Source organism: Gordionus sp. m RMFG-2023, chromosome 3, assembly GCF_954871325.1.
Source record: "Gordionus sp. m RMFG-2023 chromosome 3, tfGorSpeb1-WG-v2, whole genome shotgun sequence".
In the NCBI taxonomy this organism is placed as follows: domain Eukaryota; kingdom Metazoa; phylum Nematomorpha; class Gordioida; order Chordodea; family Parachordodidae; genus Gordionus; species Gordionus sp. m RMFG-2023.
Genome location: NC_088777.1, coordinates 52,857,980 through 52,872,857, shown reverse-complemented (window position 1 = coordinate 52,872,857; position 14,878 = coordinate 52,857,980). Strand labels below are relative to the sequence as shown.

At 27.7% G+C, this 14,878-nt stretch overlaps 1 protein-coding gene across 3 annotated transcripts; it reads left to right on the top strand.

Moving 5' to 3' along the window:
• Positions 1 to 557: 557 nt before the first annotated feature.
• Positions 558 to 14,551, top strand: LOC135927132 (uncharacterized). 3 transcript variants are annotated; one of them, XM_065463074.1, is made up of 5 exons: positions 558 to 699; positions 7,256 to 7,412; positions 11,141 to 11,731; positions 11,823 to 11,897; positions 14,478 to 14,551. In XM_065463074.1, the coding sequence occupies exons 3-5, from the start codon at positions 11,155 to 11,157 to the stop codon at positions 14,489 to 14,491; spliced, it is 666 nt and encodes a 221-aa protein (XP_065319146.1). In that variant the 5' UTR covers positions 558 to 699; positions 7,256 to 7,412; positions 11,141 to 11,154; the 3' UTR covers positions 14,492 to 14,551. The 3 variants fall into 3 exon arrangements, with proteins under 3 accessions (XP_065319146.1, XP_065319147.1, XP_065319148.1); XM_065463075.1 differs by having other exon boundaries at positions 11,111 to 11,731; XM_065463076.1 differs by having other exon boundaries at positions 558 to 718.
• The last annotated feature ends 327 nt before the right edge of the window (positions 14,552 to 14,878 follow it).

Genomic DNA, 14,878 nt, shown 5'->3' with positions numbered 1-14,878 from the left:
TAGTCGCGACAAATTTCTATATATTATTTAAAACTTTCATGTATAACTTGCAATAATTATTGTAAAAATATGTTGATTAAATTTTAAAAAAAAATACAAATAATTATATGGAAATAAAACTTATTGCTTACCAAAGGATGAATACATTTATTTAATATTTATAAAAATAATTTCTTTATTCTTTTAAAATAAAATTACCGAAAAAAATATCTGCAAAATGTTTAGTTTTTCTTTCTTTCTTTTCTTTCTTTCTTTTCTTTTTCTTTTCTTTTTCTTTTCTTTTTCTTTTCTTTTCTTTTCTTTTCTTTCTCTTTTCTTTCTCTTTTCTTTTCTTTTCTTTTCTTTTCTTTTCTTTTCTTTTCTTTTCTTTTCTTTTCTTTTTCTTTTTCTTTCTTTCATACAATCATATAAAGGAAATAATAAATATAGAGAACTTAGCAAGAAAGAATATGCAACAAAACCTAACTAGAATTATGAAGAATTCTAATGAATAAAATCTAAATCTCTAATATTAATATTTATATATATGTATATCTATAAATATACTAGGAATTTTGTAAGTGTGATTGCATCCCATTTGAAATCGAACTATGGGTGGTGTTCCAGAATTCGGGGCATGATTGACTTGACCCGTGTCTTGCCTAGGCGTCAAATTACCTCCGACTATTAGACTCCACTCTTCTTTACCCTTCTTGATAGGTAACCAGCAACACTCTTGGTAACTTATACGCAAAATAATTATGATATTTTAACATAGTTGAAATAATTATTTTATTCATACAAAGATAAGGGTATCACTGTGAATTTTTGATTTTAATATAAACTAACTGCCGATCTAAACTTAACCTATCTGTCACGGTTGTCAATAAATTTAAAAACCTTAGAAAAAGCCCTCATTAATTTTCATACATTTAAGCTATTATAATTTTTTTTCTTCCATCCACACACATGCTTCGCGATAATATACAAACTAAAGTCCCGAATATAGTTTATTCTGTTTTTTAAAAAAAAAATTAAATTCCGACATGTTGAAGTCTAATTCACTTAAAAATCATTTAGCCATAGCATCCTTTATAAATGAGCATGCCCCAATTTTTAAAAATAAAAAAAATTACATAAATATCCCAAATAAAAGTCACCCCCCCCCCCAATCCCCTCCCCCGAATTATTTACATGGCAGAGAAGTTTTGAGTGTCTTCGGGAAATGTGTATAACTCTGAGTGAGTGCCAGATACCCAATCTGACAGGTAACTATAATCGGTGCATTTGATCTTTAAATCACTTATGGTGCCGTTACACCCCGAGTGGCACCTCAAATTCCCCATATTTCCCGAGATGAAGGAACCCCTTTGTATGATATCGTTATCGCAATGGGTAGCCTCGCTGAACGACCTCCGCCAAGATAATCTGTATTGGAATTGTACCTTTTCGTTTAAAAAGATCGAGCTAATAATAGAATTTTCGCAAGAAAAATACCGCTTATTATATTTGTTGATTTTGGTGGTATTCTAACATTTATGTATCGCGATTTTCTTTATCGACGCTTATACCAATTGAATTGAGTCATCGTTTTCAATTAAAAGTGACACTATTTTCTTTAAATTTTGTGCATTATTTATACATTTTAGGGAAAGATTCTTTTACCGATCCGATAATATTCCTTTTATGAAAAAGACCAAATAATCGTATGTTTATATATTTCTTTATAAGTTGGGAGGAGGGGATTGGATGGGCAGGACATCGAAAAATTTTACCACCTTTTGAATTCGACCTCTGATACCATGAACACTCGGAAACAACACGGAAATAAACTTTCACGATATGTCGCCTGAACAGAACTTGAAGAAGATTTCATGCTTCGAGTCTGACTGGTGGGAACATCGGTTCGGATAGATAAATAGAGACCTGCAGAGGTACTAGTTTCAAGAACCGGCCCGGTTTTTATTTTTTTTTTCAGGGCCCAGCCCGGATTTTTTTAAAAATATATTACATTTATTTTTAATTAATTTTTATAGCTAATAATTAGCGATTTAACGATTTAAAATATAAGGCCCGGCCCGGGTAATGACATACAATAATAACTAGACTGAAAGCGTCGATGAACTGCAAATCAGCTGAATCCGCCATTTTGGTAACTCATTTATTATTCTCATGTTTAAAAAACTACTATTAAAAGTGATAACTTGTTTCCTTATTGATCTCGATGATCAGGCAATTTTTTTAATAAAGTTTGAGTCAGACATAGGAATACATGGGACTCTCGTTTAAAATTTTTAATAATGATATGGGTAGTCAAAATGGCGTCTCCAGCTGATTTGCATTGATGTACACTTTTAATGAACGCATCGTCAGTCCAGGTATTGTTATATGTCATTGGTTATATATAAAATTAATATTATGATAATTTAGTTTCGGTAATTTATGATTGACGTTTTTAGACAATTCTAAATTTATATTAACGCCAGCATATAAATATGTTGATAATTCTTAGAGAATTTCCTGATATCTGTTAGAAACGCGATCAGGAACATTCCGAAACGTTGTACGTAAGCGAAACGAATAATCCTTTTTTTTGGCCGAAACTGAAACGGAAACAGGAAACGCAATGCGGCCATTTGGGATCATATAAACAGTTAATATAAACGTGTTAGAAGAAGAAAAAAAGAATCAATTTGGAGCGGACGCACGCGCGGTTTAGAAACTCGGTAGCGGGAGTTGGAAGTTACCTCCCTTCGAAATGGTTAAAGCGGAACGGAAATGGGGGAAGTATCTCCCTTCAAAAAAGGAGCGTTAACAACTCTGCATAGTTTTATTTATTATTTTTAAGCGTTTTTTTTTTGGAATCATATGATTATATTTCAATCATAAGGAGGCTACAAATTCCCACCAAAAAAACACCAAAAAAAACACCAAAAAAAACACGAAAAATTTTATTTTAAAGCAGTAAAAAATTAATTCCTTGGGGTTCTGAATGTAAGTGGCTCGTGTTTTGTAGCCTATATTTAAAAAAAAAATATTTAGAGTTCCATTTGATATAAGTGTTGTTTAACGGCTCGAAAAACGGTTAACTCAATATTCAGAAAAGTATTAGGCAAGCCTGAAGATTCTGGTGATTAAATAGCACAAAGGTTTATACATCTATTAACAAAGTTTCGAGGCTTAGCCAATATTTTTCTGGCTAAAGTATTGAGTTAGCAAACAATTGGCTCAAATCTAACCAATCAGGTGTCCAAGGGAAGAGAGAGATAACGATTGGTAGAAGAGAAAAAAAAGCAACATAATTTTGTTAATTTTTTTTTTTAAAAATCTTGCTAATAAAATACGACTTTTCACAAATGAACCAAGAGAATTTCCTTTTTATTCGACAAAAAATTCAAATAGAAATTTTTAGACACAATTATGGTTCCTTTTTGGGGACTCAATTATAGAATTTTATTTTTAATTATATAATTATATAATTATAAATTTATAAATTATAATATTTTTAATTAGGTTTTATGTAAATTAAATAAGATACATATACGTAATAATAAAAAAAAAATAAAAATTTTATAATACATATTAATTCGTCATAAAAGAAACTTTTTTAAAAATAAAATAAAATAGGAAACAAATGTTAAATTAAATATATATTTTTAAAAAAAAAGACTAAAATAAATAAGAATACATTAAAAAAAATATATATTACAAAGAAAAACGTAAAAAAAGGAATTTAAAAAAAAATATATTAAAAGAAGGCATATATAACTAGAGAAGAGTGCAAATGCTTAAAAAATCGGAAAAATCTTTCATTGGGATCCCGAGAGATCTATCTCAATTTTTTTTCCATATGAACGAGTGCCTAACGGCCGTATCATGTCTAAGGGTATCAGTAAAGAATTGCTAAGAACACTGTTGTATGTGAGGCCATTTTGTTTTTTTTAGGATCCTCTGATGGCAGAAAATTAGAAGTTGGACTTTGCCGCGCAAAATAGAATACTAATTTTTTCTTTTTTTTTTAATCTTTCTTAGAGTCCTATACCAATCGTTAAGAATTTTTTATTTCTTTTGTGGTCATTTATTTTTTAAAAATATGTTTCGATTTTTGAAATTAATATCCCATTATTTATAAAAAATAAAAATGTATTTTTTTTTTAAAATATATAATTAATAAAAATGTAAACTTGAAATAAATAAGGGATATTTTTTTTCTAGGTTAAGAAAATAATTTAAAAAAATTTTTAAAAATAAAATTCAGGTGCGTAAATGTATTATATATCAAAGCTTTATATCGAACCTTTCTCTTTTCCAACGAAGAAAATAAAAATTATGAAAGAAAAATATTTTAAAAATTTTTATTTTTTATTTTTGGTAAGGACGGATGGGGTCTGTTTGACCCTTATCAATACACATTCATGATGTTTAAGGGATCATTGTGTATAGGCTTCGAGCCTAACACAAACCATTTTTTTAAATTAAATTTAAAATCTTCCATTCGACATAAAAAATAAACCGATTCGAAAACATAAAATATTTAATATTTTTCCAACAATTTTTTTACTTTTTTCTTTTCTTTTCTTTTCTTTTCTTTTCTTTTCTTTTCTTTTCTTTTCTTTTCTTTTCTTTTCTTTTCTTTTCTTTTCTTTTCTTTTCTTTTCTTTTCTTTTCTTTTCTTTTCTTTTCTTTTCTTTTCTTTTCTTTTCTTTTCTTTTCTTTTCTTTTCTTTTCTTTTCTTTTCTTTTCTTTTCTTTTCTTTTCTTTTCTTTTCTTTTCTTTTCTTTTCTTTTCTTTTCTTTTCTTTTCTTTTCTTTTCTTTTCTTTTCTTTTCTTTTCTTTTCTTTTCTTTTCTTTTCTTTCTTTCTTTCTTTCTTTCTTTCTTTCTTTCTTTCTTTCTTTCTTTCTTTCTTTCTTTCTTTCTTTCTTTCTTTCTTTCTTTCTTTCTTTCTTTCTTTCTTTAAAAAATAATAAGAATTTCTAAGTTCATGCCATTTTTTTTTTTTCTTCTTCCGACTTTTTTAAAAATTGCTAAAAAAAAATTCTTGAAAGATTTTGATCTTTATTTTGAGAATGCTTATATAAGGATTTTTAATTTTTGAGAATGCTTACTTAAACAAATCTTTGGATCAAATTTTAAAATAAAATTTTTTTTTTTAAGAATGTAGCTTATAAATGTAACTAGTTATGTTAACTATGTTAAGATTTTTTTAAAATTGTTTAAAGTTATTATAATATACCAAACTCTTTTAGTGTGGTGTTGTCAAAACCCGTTTTGGGGCCGGTTATTGAAAACGGTTCGATTACGGTTTTAACCCGAAGTAAATTGTATTAACCCTGGAGATTTGCCCAAATTGAGGTCTAAACCTTTCACTATTTGACTCACTTTTATTTTGATCTCTCTCTCTAGCTTATAACCTTTCCTTAAAAAAAAAAAAAACTAAAATATTTTATTTAGCAGTAATAATATAGGTTCATTTAAATCATAACGCGTCATTATTTTATATTTATAAATTTTAAATATATATTTCCTATTTACAATTGAAGTTAAATTACAATTATACAATATAATTCACGTAAGAAGAAGATATACTTTAATACTTATATTTAATAAAAATTCTTTATTTTATTATCCAATAAATTATGCACATATTTTAAACGATTTTATTAAAATGATTTCACTTTTTAATTATATAACGAGAAGAGGAGAGAGTTGAAAATATACAATTATTCAGTGAGATCTTTACCCCTATTATATATAAATGAATGATTTATTTATTTAAGGTTTTTTTAAAAAAATATGCGTCTAATTCATTTTATTTTTTATTGATACCTTTTAATTAATTTAAACGAAATTTAATAAAAATGATTATATTATGTCTCTTTTTAGAAATTTTATAAGAAAATTGAATGGCGGTATTATGAGTCAAATACTAAATGGAACTTTTAATTTCACCTTAAATTTTTTTACTTCTTTCCTCATATAGCTTCTAACTCAGATAAGAGAGGTGATCTAGAATTGCCCAAGTTTGAAACCTAAATAACCTTGGGGTAACACATGTAGGGGTAAAATATGTAATTTTTAATTGAAATTTAAAAGTAGGTTATTTAAATATAAAGAATGTAATGAAGTTCGAATTATTAACTATCTTAAAATTTTAGAAACTGCAGAAATCCAAAAATTAAACGGATCAAGGGGGGGGGGGGTGTAAAATTAAAATTAGCTTGGCGCTCTTCATAGAGGAATGGAATAGAATAGAAAATTCTTATTTATTATCATTCTAATGGCTAATTATGTTTTAAAGATTTTACATTTTTATTTTTTTTTGAATTTATTATGATATTAAAATGTTACGATTGAAGAGTAGTGTTTGGTAAACGGCTTATTTTGAGCCGAAATTTAGGGGAAAAATATTGTGCTACCCTTAAGATTTTTTTGCTCGTAGGTGGCACGCAAAGGTTTGAACATATATTAAACGAAGTCTCGAGAACTTAAAACAATGATTTTTCTTGTTAAAATATTGAGTTAGCCCTTTTTTTAAAAAAATTGACTCAAATCGATTCGGTTAACAACACTAATCGATACTATAATTATTCGTTCATAAATTCATAAATACGAATTGCCTCTTCTTCCTACCCTACATTTTGTATTTATTGCTCGAAGAAAATCGTGGCACCTAAATCCCTTCATCACCATCGGTTATTTTTTTCCGTAGGATAAAAAAACCGGGTTAGTGCCAAGAAAAGTCAGTTAAAAAAGCCGGTCTAGGTCGGGTTAAAATTTGGGTGGGCTGGACGGGCTCGAAGATTATTGCCATTTACGGCCCTCCGGAATAAGAGGGGGAAAGAAAAGTTAATGACTATTCAAATAGTTCGCTAAACTTTGAATGCGCTGGCTTTAATCTTTGTAACCCTAAGAGTAACTTTTTAGCAACGGGTTCTTATATACTATTCCAGAAAAGAATCTGATATAAGGAAATTCAATATGGAGTTATATAGATACAAAATAGTTTGTTATAAAACATTCCTTATTTGATATACGGGGGGGGGGAATACATACATTACTGAGCAAACAAACCAACAAAAATTATAGTAGATATATAGTAGAAACCGGCAGATGTACCATTTGCACGGTCGGCCCCGGGTATTTTTTTAAAAAAAAATTAAAATACGGTCCGGCCCGTGTACCCGGGTAGTGGGCTTAGAGTCCGAGCCTGCAAAGTCTCCGATATATGGAAAATATTAGATTGATAATATAAATATGGTTATTTTTTCAATGCAGGAAAAATAGGTAAGTTATTGTTTACCGTGTTTTTACCGGCCGGGGACCACGTGATAAAACCGCCTCTGAAATGGGAGGCGTTCGATAAATTGGAGCCATAAAATAGCGTAACGGAAGCGTGCAATACCAGATTCAATATGTGGAACGAACGGATTAGGTTAATCCAAATATTAGCCACTCTTAATATCATCTCAGTTTATTATCATCAAATGCGAATCCCATGTTAAAAATCGACCAATAAAATAATTATTCACCTTTTTTATATATATATTTAAAAATAAAATAAAAATAATTAAGTATATATTTTTATAATTTTTAAAACGTTTTTCTTTTAAATTAATTTTAAAAAAAAAAAAATTATTTTTTATCTTTCTTATAAAAAATTGAAAAAAAATATATAATATTTTTAAATAAGAAAATTATATATAAAAAAATTAATTTAATTTTATAAATATTTTATATTTATTATAATAAATCATGAAATAAGTTTTAATATTATTTATAATTACAATATTAAAAATGACAAAAGATTCTTTTTTTTAAAAAAAAAATAATATTTTCTTATTTAAATGGAATGAGAAAAATGGAAGGAAGTTGGGGGGGGGGGGTAATTCAATCCATTCTTAATAGTTTTAATTTAATAATATTATAATAATTATATATCCGAGTAAAAAAAATGTTTAAATTTAAGGATGCAAGTCATGTAATATATATTATAGAGATCCGCAAAAGTAAAACCGGTCCGTACCCGGCCCGAACCCGGCGGGCCGAATATTTTTTAAGAAAATCCGGGCCGGTCGTGTCGGGCCTTAGAAATTTTTTAAAATGAATCTAATTTTATCAATTTTATGTTGAATTTTTTATGTAAAATAAAATGTGATTTTATGAAAGTAGATGTCAAATAACATAATATAATTTATTTTGAGTAATTATAAAAATTCGTTTCTATATTTAAAATAAATTCGGGCCGGGCCGGGCAAAACTTTATAAAATAAATTTCGGGCCAGGTCGGGCTTGAAAAATTAGGTCCGATGCAGATCACTAATATATTAGGCGTAATCTTAGAATGACCCTTGTCAAAAAAAGATCAAAATCCATGAGTAGAGTATTCCTTGGAATTATATTAGATTGCAAGCAGTTAGAATCTTTCTTTCAAACTTGGTTTACTATACTTGTAAATAACCATTTGAAATAATTTTTTTTAAAAAGACCATTTAATATGATCGGCATAGATAACGTGATATTTTATCGTTTTCGAAAATGATTATACCTTTTTTTTAAATTATTTTTTTAATATTTATTTTATAAAAAGAAATTTGATTTAAAAAATAAAATAAAATTAATTTGAATATTAAAAAAAAACGTGTCCTTTTTCTCTTAGAATTTTTATATTTTTATATTTTTATATTTTTCATTTATTTATTATTTTATTAAAAGATTTGCATTTGGGAATGTTCTGTAATTCACGTGCCCCGCAAATATAAATATTATAAATGTGAATTCTTAACTCAAAAAAGTTCATTTTTTTTTAAAAAAAAAATGCAGAAATTTAAAATTAAAAAAAATAAACATAAACATAATATTCCAGAGCCGGATATCTGTAAGACATAACCGAAGCGGGCCGGTTAAATAGTATGATTTAGAAAATCAATAAAAACTCTTTTATAGAATAAATGTAAAATGATATTAATCAAAGACCAGCAGAGGTACCATTATGCACGGCACGGCTTTATTTTGCTTATTTTTGTAGGAAATAGCATTCGGTTTTAAAATATTCGGTTTTAAAATATTTGGTTTTAAAATATTCGGTTTTAAAATATTCGGTTTTAAAATATTCGGTTTTAAAATATTTGGTTTTAAAATATTCGGTTTTAAAATATTCGGTTTTAAAATATTCGGTTTTAAAATATTCGGTTTTAAAATATTCGACCCGGCTCGGGTATTTTTTTAACAAAAATTTTTTGGCCCGGCCCAGGTACCTGCCGGTTTCCGAATGTTAATTAGCCAATTGAAATCTCGTTTATTAGATCGTGTGACATTCGTTTACTTCTCACAGTTCCTCCATCCCAGAGCAAAAATTATGTAAAAATAAGCGGAATTATAAATATTTGGATCGGACGTAAAAATTGGATCTTTGCGGGTTTCTGATTCCAGCCGAAATCTTAATCTACCTTGTCACCATCTTAGCTCTATTACACCTTATTAAACGATACTTTATTATCCAACCTAAACTCCCCTAACGATTACTTTCTATCGAACAGAAAGTTCAACGGATAGAGTTTATCCTGATTTAGTAACTCACAAAAACGCTTTTCTTCACCATTATACAAAATTATTATTTTGAAAGAGTTTTTTACCAATTGCAATTATCTTGGTAGAAATCCCAACTAAGATTTAAATTTATTATCACTATAAAAATCTATCCTTGTATCCTTGCAATAATTCACCTTATTTAGCACTTCCAGTTCACACATTTGAAATACACTTCTTAAGTCACATATAATTTCAACCGTGTGAAGATACGTGGATGGCATTATAACATTGGAAAATTAATTTTATATTGGTTTAGATTTGTTGTGAACTGCATGGTAAAATTCCTGAGTTATTGTTCCCCCAAATTGCACTATTCGATATCACCATGGATGAGAAAGCATATAATATTTTCACTATTTTGTTTATAATTTACAATTTTGAACTAACAAGTTTAAATTCGTCGTAAAAACTATTTGTAAAGAAAAGTTAATAAATGAATCGCGTATAGTTGCGATTTTTATTTTTTAAAAAATGGACATGGAAATATAGGAGAATTTGAGATTTAAAGATTTGATAATAATTGGAGTTAGATTTATCGAATTTCATTGGGTATTATTGATGCATTTAAAACACCAGAACTAATAAAAAATGAAAGAAATTCCTCTCTCTCTCTCTCTCATTTTATTGGAAATTAAAATTTAAAAATGAACCTCCAATAAGAAAGTACCTTGCCGAAATTTTATTGGTTATGATGATTACAACCAAAAATTTTTCTGCCCATATTAAATTAAAAATAATTAAATATGTTTATAAAAAAGTTTTTTAAAATTGTGATTTTAAAAACCAAACATTAAACAAATTCAAATCACAAAAAAAAATAAAAATATTGGAAAAATATAAAATTTTGAAATAGAATATATTTGTTTAAAAAAAATAATATCATATAGTAATAAATAACGTGTTATTTTTAGAAAATTATAAAATGAATATTTTTTAAAAAAAAATGGAAATTTAATTAAAATGATTTTTTTTAAAAAATTTGGTTTTACAGGAATTGTATTTTAGCATGTATAGAGTACTTCAAACTGTTAATTTCAAAACAATTTTGCCACGTACGGAATTTCATATAAGTTAAAAAATTACTAAAATGTCTATGGCTGAAATTGACTGAAATTTATAGGGTTAAATACTCTACACATGCTAGAATACATTTCTTGTTTTAATGGAATTTTAATTTTTTTTTAATCGCCATCTGTAAAGGATAATTAAAACAAGATATTCCGAATCCCCATACGACATATATAAAAATTATAAAAATGGGTATTAAATATTGAATTTGTTTTTAAAGTTTTAATTTTATTTTCTTTATTTTATTTTACACTTTTGGCATTTTTTTTTAGGGTTAATCTTCAAAAATCTTCATCATTTTTGTAATACGATACTAAATTACGAAATTTGATCGATTTGGATTACCAAAAAAATAAATAATAAATATATTAATAGTTTTTAAAAACTTGACATTTTTTTTTATATATATCGATAATTTATATATAGATTTTTTTAAAATGGAAATTTTTTGGACATTTTCCCTATATTTTATAGGTTTATTATATTCAATTCAACTTTCTCAAGGTGAGGTTAATAATATGAGCTCAGAACCTCAAAATATCTCTATGTGGCAAAATGACACTAATTTAAAATCGGACTACATAGGGCCGAATGATACTACTTTAAATTCAAACTCCATGGGGCAAAACGAGAAACATTTAAAATTAAATTCTACTACGGAATTGGAAGCACGAAATAATATCTCCATGGGACATAATGACGCGAATTTAAAATTACACACAATGGGGCAAAATGACACAAATTTGAAATTAAACTCTATGGGGCAAAATGGCACAAATTTGAAATTAAAATACAATGTATTGAAAGCGCGAAATATATCTATCGGGCATGATGACACGAATCTCATATCAAACTTCACGGGGCAAAATGGCACAAATTTGGGATTGAGAGCTACGGGGCAAAATGTCACAATTTCAAAATTTCATTTTCCAGGAAAAGCGCCAAATATCTCTACAGTTCAAAATGTCACAAATTTGAAAATAAACTCTACGAAATCTTTATTTCCGGTTCAATTTTGCTGGCCGGAAGTTTGCAATCGCATCATATGTTTTTACGGTTGCCAAACCAATCATTGGGGATGCCCTACTATCAATTGTTAGTGTCTTTTTTTTTAAAAAAAATATAAAATTCATAATAGGTGTATATAAATATATTTCAACTAAATATATATGTTGCATATTTTAAGGTTGCCCATTCATACTTTTTTGTCCTATCTACAGAGTGTACTACGATGAGTACACCAGTTGTCGATTGTGCAAAAGTAAGTATTTTAATATTTATTTGATAATTATATATATCCTAAAATTATCATAATTTTTAAATTTTCTATCGTTAAACGATATTTTTAACACCCATTTTGTTATGATTTTCTCTGTAATTGGTTAACTCAAATTAGCCAAATTTATTCATAAATATCCGCTTGAACAGGGGTCTGTTGGTCTCTTTAGGTTTTCAGGGAATGAGAGTAGAAAGTTAAAATAACAATATTTTGGGGAATAGGAGGGCGTTAATCTTAGGCGTGTTTTTTCAATAAATAATTCCTTTCATAAAGCTCATGTGTTCATTTATATATACATTTTTTTTTTTAAAAATATTATTCCCGCTGACTACAATATATTTTTTTAAAGAATATCAGAGTCACCTCGTAAAATCCCAGAACTTTTATCTCCAATTTCATTCTATTTAATATCATCTACCGTTTTAGCTTTCAAAAATTATCAAATTCTTCTTAAATCAAATTCTCCACCATTTCGTAAAATATAATCGATCTCCTTCATATCACCGTTAGAGTTAGCTATTAAAAAAAAAATAACACGATACTTGTATCGCGCTATATATTTTCTAAAGTAGCGATCGGTAGAGAAGATACTTCTATTTTAAAAAAAAACAGCTAAATAAACGGCCCACTAATTTTTTTTCGAGGTAGCCATGGGTAACAAAGATAGATATTTATTTTAGTATTTTTAAAAATGATGAATTTAAGACCTGTGCGCGGGTTTTTTTGGATCACTTCGCAAACGTCACCGTTTATGAAAATCACGTGGGCTAAATTTTAAAAAAAAAGATAAGAATTTTCGTGTTTTATAATACATCTTTATTCTAACCATTATTCAATATCACAAATTGACGATTCCAGTGATGATGATAACAATAATGCCACTCAAATGCGAACATTAAAATTAAAATGTTCAAAGAGATCGCATATTGGGGGATACCAGGGCTAGTGGGCACAAGGGAATTTTCGGGTTCAGAGGATTTTATTTTATAACCAGTTACGATTATAAAGTAAAATTATCTAAGATATCCATATTTGGGGAAAGAAAATAATTTATATTATTTAAGTTATCCAAATTTTTTAATAGTTTAACGGCATATTTTTGACATGAAGATTGCAATATTTTCACTTTACATTATTAGGTTTTATTTAAAAAAAATTAAAATTAATATAAATAACAGTGTATAAATTAAGATCTTATATGATCACGGTTTTTGGAGCTATGATGATTTTGTGCACCGACTAGACCTGATCTCCCCTATAATTCTGCACAAAAGGGCTCAACAAGCACTTCATTTTTTTTTGATGAAAATAGTTTTAGGCTATAGCGGGCTATTTTTTTTTAAAAGGGAGTGAACTGTATTGTAACATAAACATCTCCATTTTTTTTTAAAATGAAATAGACCGATTTCTATAGGAAGTTATCAATACCTTCTCAATCGATTTTTTAAGTTTATTTTTTAAAGTCTATAATTCTCAAGCATTACAGAGATTATCTTTTCATATGTAATTCCTCTTATAGAGGATCTTACTGGAGAGGAGGGGAATGGATCTTAGTCGACCAATAATATAAACTAGATGTTCGGATAAACGTGTTATAACTAAGAATAATCCTATTCGCCGATTGTTTTGAAAGGAAAATATTGCTCAAATTAATCTAAAAATATTGATCAATTGTTTAAAAAAAATACACCCGTCTCCACCCATTACTTAGGATATTTTAAAAGCCCGCCCGTTGTCAACCTTTACTCTGAATTAATAAATAGTGTTAGCCTAACGACTATCATATAGATTTTGGATTTAAAATTGGAAAAATATTCTTTTACACAGCATCACCCTTCACTGGTCCCAAGCAATTTTTTTTATCTCTAATTTTTTCCACATCTGCCATCACACTGTAGCACCAGGTTAAGTGCCTAACACCCACAGCATCTATTATAACGCGATATCCGGATTATCATTATGGTAGTATTGTATATGATTAATCCCAAATATTATACATTTAATATCTACCTATATCACTTAAGGGATAATTCAGCATGTATTATAGATACAGATTAATATACGTCTATCATTTTTATTATTATAATTTACTTTTAATTGACTATATACTATAAATGATTTATTCTGTGAGGGGGTTGAAACCAAAACAACCCTTCCCAAAATTGATTATCACGACCCTCACAGTTTTAATTTCCTCCATTTTTTTACAATCGCCACTTACCTTTTTATTTTAATTTTCTGCTTTGCCCAGTGGATTTAAACATCTTTTCTTTGGAATCATTTACCACCATTTACTAATCTTATGCACAATATAATTATCCATAAAAAAAACTCCTCATCTGACTTTATCCTTTCCACAAGAAATAACGTCATCTGCGCATCGAACCCCCCACTGACCTGTCTAAGTAATTCTGCATTTTATATAATTCTAAATAAAGTGCGCCTAAGAGACTGAAGAATTTTTATCTGAGATGATTTTTATTGAAATCAAAATATTTCATGTCTTAATCATATATTACGTTAAAGTACATATAATTCATATTTTATTTATTTTTATTTTAGAAATAGGAACTTGAATAAAAAATTAGTTATTCCTTGATGACATGGATACATACCAAATGAAGAATGCTTCCAATAATTATACATTCATATTTTTTTCAAGATGACATATGATATTTATAGATTTAAACTAATAAAAATACATGTAAAAAAATAAACAATTATTATGAATAAGATATGTAACAAAAATCTATCAGTGAATCGATAAATGTTTTTCATTTTGATTATATTCTCGATAATTCTGCAGATTAGATTTGACCAAATTTGACCCAAGGAGGGAGCCTTATGACAATGTTGTTTCTAGGGGGCCTATTGCCTCCATACAGTAATTTTTCATTTTCGTTAGGGCCTTCGGCCGAATCCCTCATAAAGGGTTCCTTTTATTACATGGTTTTAAATTATTT